General features: G+C 38.3%; 1 protein-coding gene across 2 annotated transcripts in view; it reads right to left on the bottom strand.

Annotated features, from left to right (window-relative positions):
• sorcs3b (sortilin related VPS10 domain containing receptor 3b) overlaps positions 1 to 10355 on the bottom strand; it is a 47731-nt gene extending 37376 nt beyond the window's left edge. For both annotated transcript variants that reach the window (XM_025008955.2, XM_017430786.3), the window contains exon 1: positions 9272 to 10355. In XM_025008955.2, the coding sequence (XP_024864723.1) occupies positions 9272 to 9931 (660 nt within the window). In that variant the 5' untranslated portion in view covers positions 9932 to 10355. The remainder of the gene's footprint in view (positions 1 to 9271) is intronic.
• Between the last annotated feature and the right edge of the window lie 5700 nt (positions 10356 to 16055).

The raw sequence follows: 16055 nt of genomic DNA, 5'->3' as shown, positions 1-16055 counted from the left end.
CCTTCTTGGTTTCCATAACCAAATTGTTGTGGATTCCCAACAAATGTGTGCCTTCTTTACTCAACATATTTTAAAAACAAAGGAAAAGCTACAAAAAATTTGTAAAGGTAATCACAATAATATTATTTTGCCTAGATTTCTCAATCAAAAAGGTAACAAAAAATAGCTTTTCAGTGTTTTTCTTTCTGATTTTTTTTTTTCCTTTCTTAGAGAGAAAGCCAGAAGCTCTTTATTTGCTGGATTCTGGTTTTGACAACATGTTAATAACATGCTTTACTTTTAGGTGAAAAGCTGTTTTTGCTACATAAATACATAAATTCCAAAATGTTTCTCTTCTACCCCAAAGAACACAATTTTGGATGCTTTAGTTCCTATGAGCAAATATTTAGCTGTTTAGATTTTATTTGACTAATGTTAAATGAGCAAATTACAGTTTAAAAGAAAGGGAAGTTTCTGTTACTGTTGCTACTTCTTTCATATCTAATAGATTTAGTTCTTAAAGTGGCTAGCAACTGGTCAGCAGATGTCAGATGCCACACTGTTCTCTAACCAGAATCTTTATCTTAGCTCAACAATTCAAAAGTCAGTGTACATACTGTTTAACATGGGCTTTACTCCTGGACCACATTTATTTAAGTTTTGTTTTGAACTTTAGAGACTAGCATAAACATTGGGTCCATTTCACCAATATTTGATGTATTTGTGTAACATTGAATTAAACTAATATTATATTGTACATAAAACTACCATTGAAAATGCAGAACTTCTGTTTCCCTGGGAAAACATTAACATACTTGTTTGGGTGTAAAATATAAATCAAGTACTTTTAAAGCATTATTAGCACTTTTCTTTTTTTAATGACTGGCAATGAAAGTGTGCGTGTTAAAGCCAAAAGGTAAAAACAAAAAGAAATTTGACCTCCCAGATGCAGTAAATGCAACATGACTAGAAAATAAAGTCTGGTGCAGACAAAGATAGGAAGGATGCACAATTCAATTTTGAGCTCTGGGTGTGACATACTGTCCCCGATATCCTCCAACAAGAGCCTTAGGTACTTATTTACTCTCAAAGTATATAAATTATGAGCTAATACAAAAACTTGTTTTTTTTGTGGCAAACACACAGACACACACACACACTTACTTGGAATGAAATAGCAGCAGCTGTCCTTTGTCCATGAATCATATTACTCATCAAATCTTTCACCATCATACCAAAATGTGAGGATGAGATCTGAATGCATGACTTTTTCTATTTCTCAAGAGGTCTCAAAACCGAGTAAGCTGCATGCCGCAGGTGATGCTTTAAAGTTTGTTTTGAAATGACTGTTTTTTGTTGTTTTCCAAGTGCATTTTTTATATAAACACTATATTTTATGAGTTTTAAATTGGTTCTGGTCAAGAAGTGCAGTAGTGTTAATTTAGTTAACATGTATTTTAAAGACTAATCTTTAAAAAAAAGAATCATTATTATTACCAATAAAAGTACACAGGATGATTATGTTAAATGGTTATTCATTAAAATATTTAAGTGATATAGATAGCACATTGTGCAGTCGGGGAAATTATATCTCCAAACACTAAAGGGACATAAAGGAAAGCATTTGTGTTAACTTACTATTGATTTAAAAAGCTAAACTCTAGCACAACACAGGTATGTAATTGAAAACACCAAAGAAGGCTCAAAAGTCTTGCTAAAAAGTAATTTGTCATATTTCTAATTGTCCTCTGGTGCCTGAATCTTGTTTTACTTTGTGTTTTCAACATAAGTTGATGCAGCAAAGGCTCAAATTGATCCCTAAAAACTCTCCAGAAAGCAGGCAATTAAGTGTTTAATGCTCAAAACTTCCTGAAGGAGGATTCCCTGAGCCCTACTTAATGCTTCCTAAATATTTTTCGAAATAAATACTACACCCATGAACCATTTCATGTCAAAAAGAAGCTACAGTATAAAATTAAAAATGAAATGTTATTTTCTTCCGCAGCAGTAGTTGTGTGAAAGGGCTGCTATAGTAAGGCCAAACTATAATTAAACCTTGTTTCAGTGCTGATACAATTTCTAGTTTTTTGACACTTTGCATGTTTCAATTGTACCATTTACTCGTGTAACTGATATACAGGTCTAGTCAAGCATGTCCTCGTTAAAACTGTGTCATTTCTGCAAAAGTGTAATCTATATTTATTTGCCCATGCATACAGCCTCTTTGACAATAACTCGGTTATATTTCATTGCAAAAGCAACCAGTTACTTTAAAGAATTTGTTCCAGGGTGCCCATTGAGTTTGTATTCTGTTTTCTAAATGTGCCATTTTGTGTTTGGAAGGTTTCCATCATCTCTATTGATTGCACAGTGCGTGTGGCACTTTAGGTTGGGTTTTTTTTGTTACTTGCTGGATAGGAAAAGCCATTTTCCCCCCTGCAACTAATACATTCCTGTCACTGTAAACTGCCGAGTCAAACCATTATTTGAGCTGACTGCCACCTGAACAATCACAGTCATCTTTAAACATGATAGTAGCTACTGTGTTGCTTCTGGCAAGATGCTGCTCTAAGGAACACTGATTCCCAACACATATTGGTACTAGACCGGAGTCGCTTAGTTTGCTTGATATCAAGGAAAAAAAAAGACAAAATCAGTCATGACCTTTAGGCACAAAATGTCTGAAGTGGCACAGTGCATCCAGAGTCTGTCTCTTTGATGATTAATAAAGCTGTTGCCCAATTTGAATTTCAATTTTATGATTTTCGCCAATCAGAAAATGCATAAATTTGTTTTCATAAACTAATCACAGCTATACTATGTGTCTTCCTTGCTGCGACAGTTATTAAACTAATTAATCACATGCAAAACTGTCAGATATGATTCTGCACCCGCTTTGTCTCTTTGATTAAATGTGAAAGATAAAAGTGTGTGTATGTGTGTGTGAGTGGGTTCAGCAGGGAGACTGATAGAGAGGCAGAAGGAAATCAAGCAATGTCAGAGTGCTTGAATATGAAACTGATGGCAAGCCGGTATTTGCTGCTTAAAATGCACTTTGTGAGGCAAAACTAAATTGTAAGTGCTGAGGAAGTGCTGAGAGGATATGTTGATGGGATGCATTATGGTCCCCAAGCACAAATGATTCATGAAAAAAAAGGGCACACATGCATGTCTTTTCAGGAGTAAAAACTGGGATTTCACTGAATTATTTGTACAGAGAGGGGAAAATTTGCATTGCATGTGCAAAAAAAAAAAAAAAACCTAAATAAAATTACAATGGGACCTGCTTCTGGTTCTAACAAGAATTTACACATATATATATATATACATATATATATATATATATATATATATATATATATATATATATATATATATATATATATATATATATATATATTAGCATGTTTGCATGTTTTTCTGTAGCTGTTAGCTGTCCCTCTCTAAAACAGATGGCCAAACCCAACTGTGGCCACAGTCTTGGCTGTAACCTAACAACAATTATGGGAACCGCCTGGCATGAAATGTTAACTAAAGGAAAATTTAATTTTAACTTCACTCAAAGATCTAAACAAGAAACAGTGTTCTACTGACAAAGCTGAGTAAAAATGGGCTTCTATGAAAGACGGACTTCTACTCTTGAAATATGATTAATAATAACTGACTCATAGACTGAGATTGATTAAATGTTTATGGTAACAAAAAGAAGGACATGGTTGGGGACAATTACCGAAGCTGATGTGTCATAGTTGCCCGAGGGCAAAAGGGCGATAATGTTTTTGTTTGTGTGTGTGTTTGTTCTAATTCACTTTTGGAGCCAACACAATTCAAAATGCCATTTCACCTTAGCAAACTCAAAAAGTGCTATAATTATGTCAATTTTACATATATTACGGTAGAATTATCTAGCTGAGAGTCATTCAAAAACATCAAAATGGCTACAACTCCATCATTTTTCAACTTAAAATGATTTTAGTCTAAAGCTCTGGCATGAAAGGTGGTGGGCGATGTGCACTTCTTTAAGAAATGCCAGGCTTGTAATTATTATTATAGATTTGTTGGAGTAAAAATATGAGCTAAAAATTTAAACCATAAAAATGCACCCTAGTCTACTACAGGGGGACTTTTCAGTATCCCCATTAGAGTTGCAAATGTGTAAAAGAAAAAGCACAGGAAAAAGCAAAATGAGAATAATTAGCTTTTACAAAAACCATAGGATGGGGGAATTCCATCTACGAAGCTTGAGTTCAAGTATCTGGTGGAATTAGTTTGACTTTCATGAACCAGCATTCTGGGAATTACCTGTCCATTTCACATTTCCTGAAACCGGATTTACATATGTACATTCATTAGAAGAATGTATTCACTATGTAAAACACAATGAAGGTTATCAGAAAAGTTTACTTTCCCCCAAAACAAGTTAATAAAATTCCTCATTCTAATCAAGTCTTTTGTGCTTACTGAAGGAAGGTTAAAACAAAATGGGAAAAACTGTCGTTACAGGAAGTCAACAGTGATAGAAGAGAAAAATAATCAGTCGGAATCAAGCCTCTCAGGAAAAAGTGGATGTTTTGAAGCCAAACCCGCCTACCTGTCAATAAATGCTTGTTTGCTGTTGATAAAGCTGAAGGTTGTGCGTCTTAGTGTTGCCAAAGAATGTGTCTATAAACAACTATTCAGAGGCATTGTACGTTTACTCTTTTGGGGTCAATTCATGCACCAAAACTACTTCAGACATGACTTAGGTTAAAAAATGATTCTTGTAGAGCTCAACTAAATAAGTATATTCACACACACAAAAAAAAAATCTATTGTGAAGATGAGCCCCAGCAAAACAAGACACTGCTGGTTTCTTATAGTAACGTGACACTGAGATCAGTTACGGATCACAGATTGCAGGGTTACACAACGAAGCATTTTAACCACCCCTGACTAAGTTGTTTTGTTTCCATATTTGTCATCCAAATAGGTAAACAAACTGTAAACAAAATGTTCCTTAGATCATCATTTACGCTTCATCTTTAGTCATAATTGTTGGCTTTTCATTATTCTTCATCATTCTATTTATAACTCTATTCCAAATGCCTATTTTAACGAACAAGGGCAAGGCATGTTTTTATTGTGCCATATTAACTGACCAACATGAACTGGCTTGGTTAACTGAGCGCTGAGCTTTATCCGAACTCCTGAACTCGACCTATGAACAATTTGATAAAAGCACCAAGTTGAAATCCTGGCAGGAATGTTTACACTGCAGTCTTGGCCAATGCTCCAATAGTATTTCCTCAAAGTACTCATCACAATAATGGAGCCAAAAATAAAACTCATAATAAGTAAGTCTGATGTTTCTAGGCAGCAGAAAGGGAGAGCGCTGGACTCTCAGCTAATTGTTGCCATGCTTACCTCGAGTGACCAGTTAGCACTCGATGTATGTGTTGTGAATGACTGTCAGCTACTACCACGGCAAGCTTTAGGTCAGCATTTAAAAAATTGACTAAGTTACAGGCAAACGAACACATGTGCACAGACATGGGCAAAAACATTATTCCCTTTTGCCTTCAGCGGCAGGCGATAATCATGCGCAAAGTGCTTCACATAACAACGTCCGTCGCAACTGTGCCAGCTATTGCTGCAAAGCAGAAACAATCTCAGCAAAGGACACATCCTCCTGTGCTGTGGTCACAGTGAATGGATGTGAGCCCCATGCAGCACACAGCTGCAGTTTCTGTCAGCATCTTACAATCACATCAGTGGGCAGGGCACCCTAAAGGCTTGAAACAGGCGGGATTAATGAACAAGTGTGTGGCGCTGAGACCTCAAGGGACAAGCAAGTTGAGGGCAAGTACGCACAATAGAAAAAAAAATGGACAAACGTTTTGATTTGTTTTTACTGCACTGGTTAAAACTTTACAATTAACATTAAAAAAATAAAAAGCAAAAGGCAAACCAACAGCTTAAAAGTAGATTTAAAGAAATGAAAAAATGGAAAAACTCCCAAGGGCTGAAATGCTGCATGATAATTTAGCACAAAGCGTGCCACAGGGGGGAACTAATTTGTACTCAAGTGTGATACCATGAACCCTTTTTTTTTGATTTTCATCAAGCATAACATGGATCGAAATCCCCTCAGACACCGAGCAGGGGGCCAGAGGATGATAAAAAGTTCATGAATAAAAGGCTTTGGAAACGCACCTATCAACCCTTTAGACTAAATGTCAAGTGTTTTTTTTTTTGTTTGCTTTGTTTTTTTAGGTAGAAAGATTTTTTTCTTAAATGTTGATAGTAAAACAAAAAATAGTATGTCACACACAAGAAATAATAGGAAAAAAACACTGAAACTTTTCACTTTGCTGGACCTAAATACCTCAACTGTGGTAACTTTATGACGCTCTTCTCATCATCCTATAACAGTCAAACACCTCTGTGAATTGGGGACCCATTCCATTTGATTTTATGGATCAATGAATTTCTGGCATATTAAATGGAATAGCTGTCTATGTGATGAACCGCTTTTAAACACAGGTGTCCCCCTGGGCCATGTCATTTCCTCTTTTTTATTGTCTATTTATACGAATGAGATTATGTGCAACAATAATGGCCTCATTTTGATTAAGCGTTTTGACAACACAACCCAGGAGGCCAATTTGATTCTCAGTCAGTCATAGCAAAAAAAGAAAAAAATGTTAATGCAAAGCTGACAGTTCAGTTTCTCTATTGCCACCTCAGAAAATTTAAAAAGAATAAAACTAAACAAAAAAAACAAAACAAACAAACAGTAAGCTTCATCAGTGTCTGGCCACACCTAAAGCAAGTGTCCAACAGCGGGCCAAAGAAGAAAATCAAACATTTCCTCCCATGCTATGGGAACATTATTTACACTGACACGCAGCAGAAGCTCTGGTGACGTGTAGTCAATAGAGATGCTCATTATTGTCCTCAGCTTCAACATATTGCTCAGGTTTGATCAGCTGTCTGCGAGGAGCTCACACAAATGGTCAGTCAGGAGCCCAAAATCATTTGGCTGCCAATAACCACCCAGATCATCAGCTGGCTTAAGATTTCTGCCCTCGAATGGGGAGTGCTCTGCATCCCCAGAGAGTAGGATGTGCTGCAATGGCTCTTTAAAAAGATTATCAGCATAGTCATACCACAGCTTGAGTGCTCACGTCAGGAGAAAGACGTAAATATAGATTTGCCAAGCAATGACATACTCAGCTATTTGTTAGTTTTCTTAATTAGTTAGCTTTTAAGGCCCAATCATGAGTCGTTATACCACCATCATTCATATTCAAGTCAGATTTAAGTAGAACGAGACATGCACCGCGAATCAATACTACATGCAGTTAAGAAGCATGAATTTAAAAGGGAATTTGGTGGGGTATATGTTTTATTCCCATGGTTGAGTCCAATCAATGTTATCTCTCTTAAAGTCAGAGACCAGGGGGCTATGACTTCAGGCTTTGATGTCTAAGACAATCCCAGAAATCAAATGATAGTTGGAAGACTGGCTCGTGGACAGATTTGAGGCTTCAGCCGATGAAATTCTTTATCAAATCTGAACTCAGAAGATCCCCTGCTGGCACTTTCACCACCACCTTCGACATCTTTCTCATTTTTCTTCTTGTGGGATTTGACATATTGGCCAAATCACAGGCAATGTCTTGGAGTGAAAATTTGATAGAACTACCCTAGACCACAGGCCTGAAGTAATTTTCCTTCAAATGTCCCTTTAAGATTGAATTTATTATCAGTCATTTACATCTAATATAGCCTGAGCTCTAACATTGAGTCGTAAAATCCCATAAATTTAAGCTCTGCAGTTTTCACTCGTACTTTCGGGACCACAGACTGGAGTCCAGACTATATAAATCTCAAATGTTGACTGGCTGCAGTGACAAGCCCATCAGAGATGATCCAGTGAACACTGTTCTGCTGCACAAAAGGCTATCGATGGCAAAGACATCTTAAACCAACCACATATTTCACCACGCAGCTCACATATGAGATTTTATGAGGTGCATATCTGGCCTGTCTTCGATAACACATCGACATAACTAAAAGTCTGCGATGCCTCCAACATTATAATGTGCACCATAAAACAGAAAATGAAACAGATAAGGAAAGCAATTAAAGATGGAATTATCCAAACCAGCCAATATAATATATTGGACTCTCTTAAAATGCATTCTTTTTTTTTTTTTTTTTGCAGTTTTACTGGGCCACAGAAAATATTAAATGTCTCTGCTACTTCCTTTTAACTAAGGATATCTAAATTACCTGGAGTGAAAAATGCAGAGCAGCTCATTTCTTTTGTCCAAGGCTGTTTGTAGTTTGGAGATCTTTGTGCCTGATAAATGCTGGTGCTTGCAAACATGTTTGAATACTGTGTATTTTTAAGGAAAAGATAAAATCTCCTTGGCTTTATCCTTGTGAAGGTAAAAATTGTGTGCGCGCACGGCGTGTTTGCGTGCGTCAGTTGAGAGCATGTGTGTGTGCAGGGTGGGGAGAAGGGAGTTAATGTGGATGCATGCAGCCATGTCTTGTCATGCATCAAAGATGTGCTCAACTTAAATGCAACAACACTGAGCTGATTCGGAGGCATAAATTTAACATGAATTGCACAGCAGCAATGTTTTCACCTATATAATTAGACAGCCATTAACTAAGTGTAAGTTAAATGTCAATAACAAAAGTGTGTTTAATTTGCTGAAAGGTCAGATGGTGTTTCATCAGCATCACATTAGGGGTCAGGTTGGGCACAGCTCTTTTAATTGTAGCTACCACACCTTCTTGAGAGACTTTTTTTTTTTTCATAAATAATTAATGTGTTGTGATTGCTGCCAAAATCCCTCCCACAGTTTGATATCATGTCAAGTTTAAGTGCAGGTTAACTATCAGTTTGAATTTAATGTGATTAACAGTTTGTAGATATGAGTCTCCCTCTGGTTTGAAAAATGCGAGTGCACAGCTACATAAATCTGGTAAATCGTGCAAACAGGCGCGCAGTGTGCATGTGCATCTTAGAACCTTCAGAAAGCAGGAAGGCAGCAACAGAAAACATTTTCCTTAATGTAAAAACTGCAAAGGGACACACTGTTGGGTTTAAATGTGTGTTCGGTGTAAAAGAATTGCCCGACTGTGCGTAAAGTCGTGCGTAAAAATGTGGTTCTGTAGAGGGATGTTAAATGCTTCATTTGTCAACTGAAAAGGCATAATAAAAGAAATATTAAGGGACATTCCAGCGTTTATTTAATGATGCCATGGTGTGTGTTTCTGTAAAACTCTAACTCACACTGCTGTTGTGGCCGGACCAGTGCACCATCGCCTGGTTGTGCGCCGAGTCTCCCGACAAGGCAAATGTCGAGGGGTCCAGGTGAGGCTCACTTTGCCTCGGGCTTGACCCTCTGGCTTCATCCCCAGGGCGCCGGTACTCGGTTCTGGACTTGGAAGCACCTTGAACACTTTCCACGGACCCCTCTGGTGACTGCGCGTCTCCACTTAAACTCCTGTCCACGTTTTCGTTGTACGCTGCGCCCACGCTCCTTTTCACCTTCCTCCCCCTGACAGAAACGGTGCGTTCTGGCTTTAGAATCGCTTCGGGTCGCTCCGCTGTGAGGTTACCATACTTTTTCTTAGGTATCTTGAGATCGCTGAAACAGTTTGCCTGCTTTCCACTCACTGTTTTAGTCTTCACTTGCAGTGCACTGCTCGGCTTTAAAGTGGCGCTTGCCTCCGTTTCGAACCTGTTTAAAACTTCATCACTCTTGTCGGCATTAGGCGCGACTTTAATCCCCGTTGGCTTTTTAGCAAAACGTGCCTCCAGCTGAGCCACATCCAAAGGATAAAATCTCTTGACTGATCTGGGGAAAGTTATCTCCGCCTGAGCCCCAAACTTGGGGCGAAAAGGGACGCAAGACAAAAGAAAAACACTCCAAAATGTCCAAAGTGCCATTGTGCGCGCCCGAGCTCAGTTTAGGAGTGGGGTAACAAAAAAAGATAAAGAGCTCTTCGAAGACGGACACATTCAGCGGATCATCTTCCCAAGCAGAAAGTCCTTCGGCAGACCCGCTCACGTCCAAGAATTTGTCAAAGTGAGGGGACCAGTTGGGGAAGCGCTGCGCATCAGGCGAGCGCGCCAACGGAGAGTAACTGCAGGAGCAGTTAGACTACAGAGCTCACGAGTAGGTCTGAAACGGGGAGGGTTGGGGCGTTCAGAAAGCCCTGAAATTATTTTTCAAAAATTATTCCACGATCTTAGCTTTAATTCAGAACCATCTTTCTATTTTCCTGTAAACCCTCGAAAGTTATCTAAAACGGCGCTTGATGGACTCAGAAGACGTTAGAAAAAAAAAAAAACTAATTTGTGCTTTGCATAACAGCGTTCACTCTGTGGAACACGACAGGGGAGAAGCATCTTCTGCTGGCATCAATCACCAGCGGATTCACCTGTCAACTCTGCACGAGTGAGCGTGCGTGAGACTACATTTGGAGAAATTCATTTGGACTCCTAATAAAGCTCAAGATTTACTCATTCCTTTCTGAGCTGGGGGTGCTGAAGATGTGCAGGACCCTAAAAAAACTCCCACTAAGACATTGCACCTCTGGCCTTCTGCACACAGAGTTATACTATAAAATGTTTGATATTATCTTCGTGGCTTGTGATCACCAAACCTGATTTCTCATTCTTTGTTCATTTTTTACAGTGAGCATCTGAAAAATCAAACATCCTCCGAATCAATATGCTATTTGAAACGTATTAGTTGCAATTAGCAGAGCCAAATGAATCCTGCGAGGCAGTTCCTACTTCCTGCTGACAGAGCTCCCTTTTTCTCTTGTTGCAGAAATTGTATGTCAGCATCTAAAGAAAAGGGAGGAAAAAGGGGAAAAAAAAAATCTTGAAAAAAATATTATGATGCTTGTTAATGAGGAACTAAAATATACACCAGATAAGTTTGCGTCAGCTGCCAGACACCTCCCCAGGGGAGAAACATAGAGAGGGAAATTTCCACTTTCCTCAAGGACATCAAGAACATCATAAAAGCGGAACAAAGAATTTAACCTTGCATGTTTGTGTGTCTTACATATATTTTGCCAAAAAAACAAAAACAAAAGGGGGAAACAGAGTCATATCAAGATCAAATCAGCTAAACCTCTTTAACTTCTATTAAAATGAATACACTAAATGTTAAGACACTGATGATTAAAGTAAATAATTAAGAATAATTATGTCTTACACTTTATGTGATAGAGAACTCTGTGATTGTAATGTGATTCTGTTCAACTCTCCAGCTTTGGAACAAGTTTATCGGGCAGGGCAGAAGAGAAAATTAGCATTTCTTAAAAGCTTCGAAGCAGAAACCAGCTAAAAGAAAACAGTCCACCTGAGGATCCGATGATCAGTGCTGTGTTCACTGCCTAGAAAAGCACCTTCTGATCTTCTTACATTCACAGACGGTGTAGTAAAAACAGCAATCAGACGGCCAGGCAACAGTTCCAGCCTCCTCAGAGGCCTCACTTTTTGGTCACAGCTTTGGGTTTTTTTTTCTTCTTTTTGGCATGGCTGTACAAACAAATTGAGATTCATACAAGTGAGGTTTCTGGGCAGCAGGTGCTACTGTTGCAACTCTGTCGCATGCCAGACAGCTAACTCTCATTCCCGCCAGAACGCCTCTGCAATGAGGGGGTAATTGGACTGATCACACTCTGTTTACCCATTATGCTGCTAAAATGAAGTGGGTTGTCCCCAAACGTAGTGTGACAGTCCGGAGATGAAGGAGGAGCCTTTTCGATCAATGACACATCTTCTATTCTACACTAACCTTGGACTGAAAGCAGTGTGTTTTTGTCATTTACTTCATAGGGCATCTGTGGGAGGAAGACTGAGAGGAAGAGTTGCATTAGGAATCATCCAAAGAAATGTCTGGGGAGAGAGCTTTATTGTGCATGTGCATTGTGTGCTACATGTTGGTGAGTATTTAAGGAGTATTTTATGGTTTCCTGGTTGAAGAACCCACCAGAATTCCCCTAAATCTGTTGAAAAAGAATAAAAGAAAACAAAAGATTACATAACCAGAGTAAATACTGTGTACACCTATCGCTCATTCAATTTTTTGGCTCTCCCACCCAGTATAGATCATTAGCAGGACCCTCAGATGTAATCATCTCGTTTCTGTTGGCACACAGCTCGGACAGTCCCTGCAAACCGGCAACATACTCTCTCTTGTTTCCTCTGAGAACAGGGAGCAAACTTTAAAGCTTTCAGGACAAAATCCCATTTGTGCATTCGCTGTCTGCATCCCAGGCTTGTTAGTTCCAACACTTCAGTGATCCCGGTGGAGCAGACGCACACGCAGTAGCAGGAACCATAATGGCCATCAACCAGACAGCTCGCACTTGCACACAGGAGATGAACAGCAAGGTGCACTCCCAACTCAGCTATACCCAAGCCATTAAAAAAAAAGATTTTATTTTATTGCAGTTGGCAAAACACTTATTTTGTACTTCCTTCATCATCTAGATGAAAGAAAAGCATTTTAAACTCACAGTGGGAGGAGTAGTTTAGGACAGTTTGCCACTACAATAAACTGGCCCTGTCACAGAAAATATAATTTTCTTCCTTTATGAGCCACTATCTCTTTGATGTCTTTGTTCATGATGAACACAGGAACAAGACTGTCAGCATATCAACACAATTTACCCTCCTAAAGTTATAGTTTACTCACAGCTGCAATGTTTATGTGAGCAAAATCTCCTAAATGCACCAGGCCAGTTCTAGTTACTGCCCCTTCATCCATATCCATGGTTATCAGGGTATTTCCGTTTGATTACACCTTGGAATGTAACAGTTGGGCTTTTGTGTCTATCTACATTGTATTGGGAAGCTGAGAGGCAGTGGAGCTAAAAGCACAAGCTGTCTGAGTAACTGAGAATTCCACCGCCAAAAGTTACATTATCTTGATCAATTTTTTTTAGTAAGGAAATAAAGTGCCTCTGATTGCAGTTGTCGCTGTTGTTTTTGCAGCTTTACACGACTAATCTGGCTGCAGAAAATCTCACGTCTGACAGCAGCAAATTTAATGTGATACCGCCACGTTTTCTCCCCTTCTTCATGATAAAAAGTGAACATTTCAAAGCTGCAAAATATTGGATTTGTTCTGAAAAAAAGAACGAAAGAAACCAGAATGGCTGTGCAGTAGTGCAACAATAGAGGTAGAAAACAGTCTGGCGGCACTTCTAATTCTGTCAGAAGAGTGACTTCTTTACCATTGTACTTGGACTTGTTTTGCATGACAGTATCTTGGCTTCCAACCCTAAAGATAATTTTATCTAGAACATGTCCTTTATCTCACATAAAATGCACATTTCTCAAACGTTCTTTATTCACCTGCGCAAAATTAACTCAAATTAGGAACGCTCTATGTCAAAGTGAGACAGAAAACTAGTCCATTTAGGCTAGGCTATTGTAATCCTGACAATAGTCAGGACACTCAAAACCTTTTGTGAAAAGCCTCCAGCTGTTCCAAAAAGATGCAGTAAAATCTATGGTGAGAATTTGTGGGAGACATCATAGCTTCTCTCCACTGGCCATTTGTAAAATACCAAAAAGAGCATAAATTTTTTTACTACACATAAAAAACCTCTCGATCACCAAGCTCCATCATACCTTAGAGAAATCCTTCCAATGCAGTGTTTTGTTTATAGACTGCAGGTTGTGGGTCTAGAGATTTTAAGAAACTTCACTTATCAGGCTCTTTGTTTGTAAAATTCATTTCTAAGTGCATTCAGGAGGCAGACACTCTTTGCATCTTTAAGGCCAGACTTAAAAGTTTCTTCTTTCAAAAAGCTTTAAGATTAGGCTGTTGGTGGCATCGCCATGATGGGCTGACCAGAGTTTGTTACATTTGAATTAGACACAGATTGATGTTCTATGCTACATTTGAATGTCTTTAATGAAATTGGACTCTCTATTGCTGCATATGAATCAGACCATTTTACATGCAACCTTCTGTTTGCCGTTGACACTATATAAATAGAATGAATTAATTTTTTTATTGTTAAATGTACTTTATGATACTACTAAGGATTGCAGTGCCTGTACCTGTAGGTCTGTAGCAGATTTTTTCAGCTAAAAGCAGGAAAAGATTTGGACCGTAAGAAGCTGCAGCAGCGAGATGCTACCACGGAGCAGATGGAGAGCTCCACTCAGCGGATGCAGCCTCAGGCCTTGCTCCCTCAGCTGTCAGGGCTGAACTCACAGGATACAGCATGCAGTGGCCCAACGTGCCCCTGCTCTTTACTCACCATAAACAGGGTCCCGGCGATGCAAAAAGTATGCTTTATAGCGAGTAGCATACACAGCAGTAACATTTTACTTTACTTCAGTTTTTATCCCTTTGAAATGTGATCAACTTTTACTTTAAAGGTAAAAGAAAAGTACTTTGAAAAGAAAACAAACGGAGCTGTTGGTGACTTACCTGCAGCTGACATTTGTCCAGACTTTCTATGTCTGCAGAATGTTAAATGTTAAGCTACATGCTCAGAACAGGGTCATGAAGAAAAGAAAAGAAAAAAAAAATGTAATCTAAACAAACTTAAAATGGGGACAGTTTGTTTTTTGGGCAAAGCAAATACAACATTGTAGGTTTTTACTCTGGATTACTTTTGAATGAAACACACAAAATGTAATACATTGTTTTAGGTGTGAATAGAAAAACACTATTTTCTGGTCCTGTTTTGAGCATTGGTGTAACTTGGTTTTCCCATTTCAAATCACTGCAGCTGATATGAAACAGGCCAAAACTTATCCCCTGTTTAGTTTCAAGTGTATTTGCAGATATGTTTACGAACACAGTAAGCCTTTTAAAATTAACCTGATTGCAGCTGTTTGAAACCAAATGGTCTTTTCTGACCACCTTAAGCAAACTAAGGTCCAGTTCAGATTAAAGCTTGGTTACATTTGTCTAAATCAACTATGTCAGTGTTTTTTTTTTTACATGGACATGTAGATACCTTACAACTGCAGTCTTCAGGTCATCTAAGCACACACTGCTGCTTTAGAAGTAAAGATTTCAGCTCTTTATTAGAAGCCAGTCACTTGTTTAATGCTTGTTTTCAAAGAGTCAGTTTTTTGTTTTTTTTGTTTTTCTCCCTCAAAAGATCAGGTAACAGCAGTTCTGGCAGACACAGTTCATGGAGACCAGCATGGCTGAAAGTAAAAAGAGCAAAAGCTGTCAGACTCTGTAGCGTTGCTTTAAATGACCTTTGAAGGAACATTTGGGAACTTGAAACTACAAGTAATGTTTTTTTTAATCTTTTCTGTTTGAATATGTTACCAATTGGCCAGCCAGTGCCCGGCAAGAATTATTACCAACAAATATAATCACAGTTTTAAAGCTGCTCTGTTCATTCCTACTGAACAAGTTTGTTTATTGCCATTGGAGAGCAAACACCATCTTCTATAATCAGAAACTGCGTGTGTTTTTAAAAAAAAAATACCTAATCTGTCTTGTAAAACAAAACACCAACAATTTTATGCAGAAGACCAATTTGACTTGCATGAATGAACATCTGAAGTCTTTGGGAGCTTTGGAGCAATTGTCAGCATGTGCCTGTAACCATCTCCCAAAAACATTCATGTTTAGATTTCACCTATCAGAAGGAAACCATTTTTAATGTGGAACAAAAACAAAGCGAATCAAAAGAGCTCTAATGCTGTATGTATGTACAGTTCTTGTTCATTATAAAGCTTTGCATGAACAGAGAAGGAAGTTAAGCATAATTGCACTGCAACATGTGAAACTGAGAAGAATCTCTGAACAGGAACCATGCTAATCAGCTACTATAGCTTAAAGTAAAGATGTATTTTTTTTAAAAAAGTGATACAGTAGAATAGGTTTGCAGCTTATTTATTTTCACATAAATCTAATTTTCATGTCAAAATGTCAAGAACAGCAAGAACGTACAACAGCTTCATTCCCCAGGCAGCAAAACTGCTAAATTTTCAGGATCTCTCATCTAGACCAGAGCAACACATGTTTCAACTCATAAAGTATTTCCTATTATTTGTATTTGAAAAG

The sequence above is a fragment of the Kryptolebias marmoratus genome, linkage group LG22, assembly GCF_001649575.2.
Source record: "Kryptolebias marmoratus isolate JLee-2015 linkage group LG22, ASM164957v2, whole genome shotgun sequence".
Taxonomy (NCBI): domain Eukaryota; kingdom Metazoa; phylum Chordata; class Actinopteri; order Cyprinodontiformes; family Rivulidae; genus Kryptolebias; species Kryptolebias marmoratus.
Note: the sequence above shows the minus strand (reverse complement) of the source record. Positions and strands in the feature narration are given on the sequence as shown.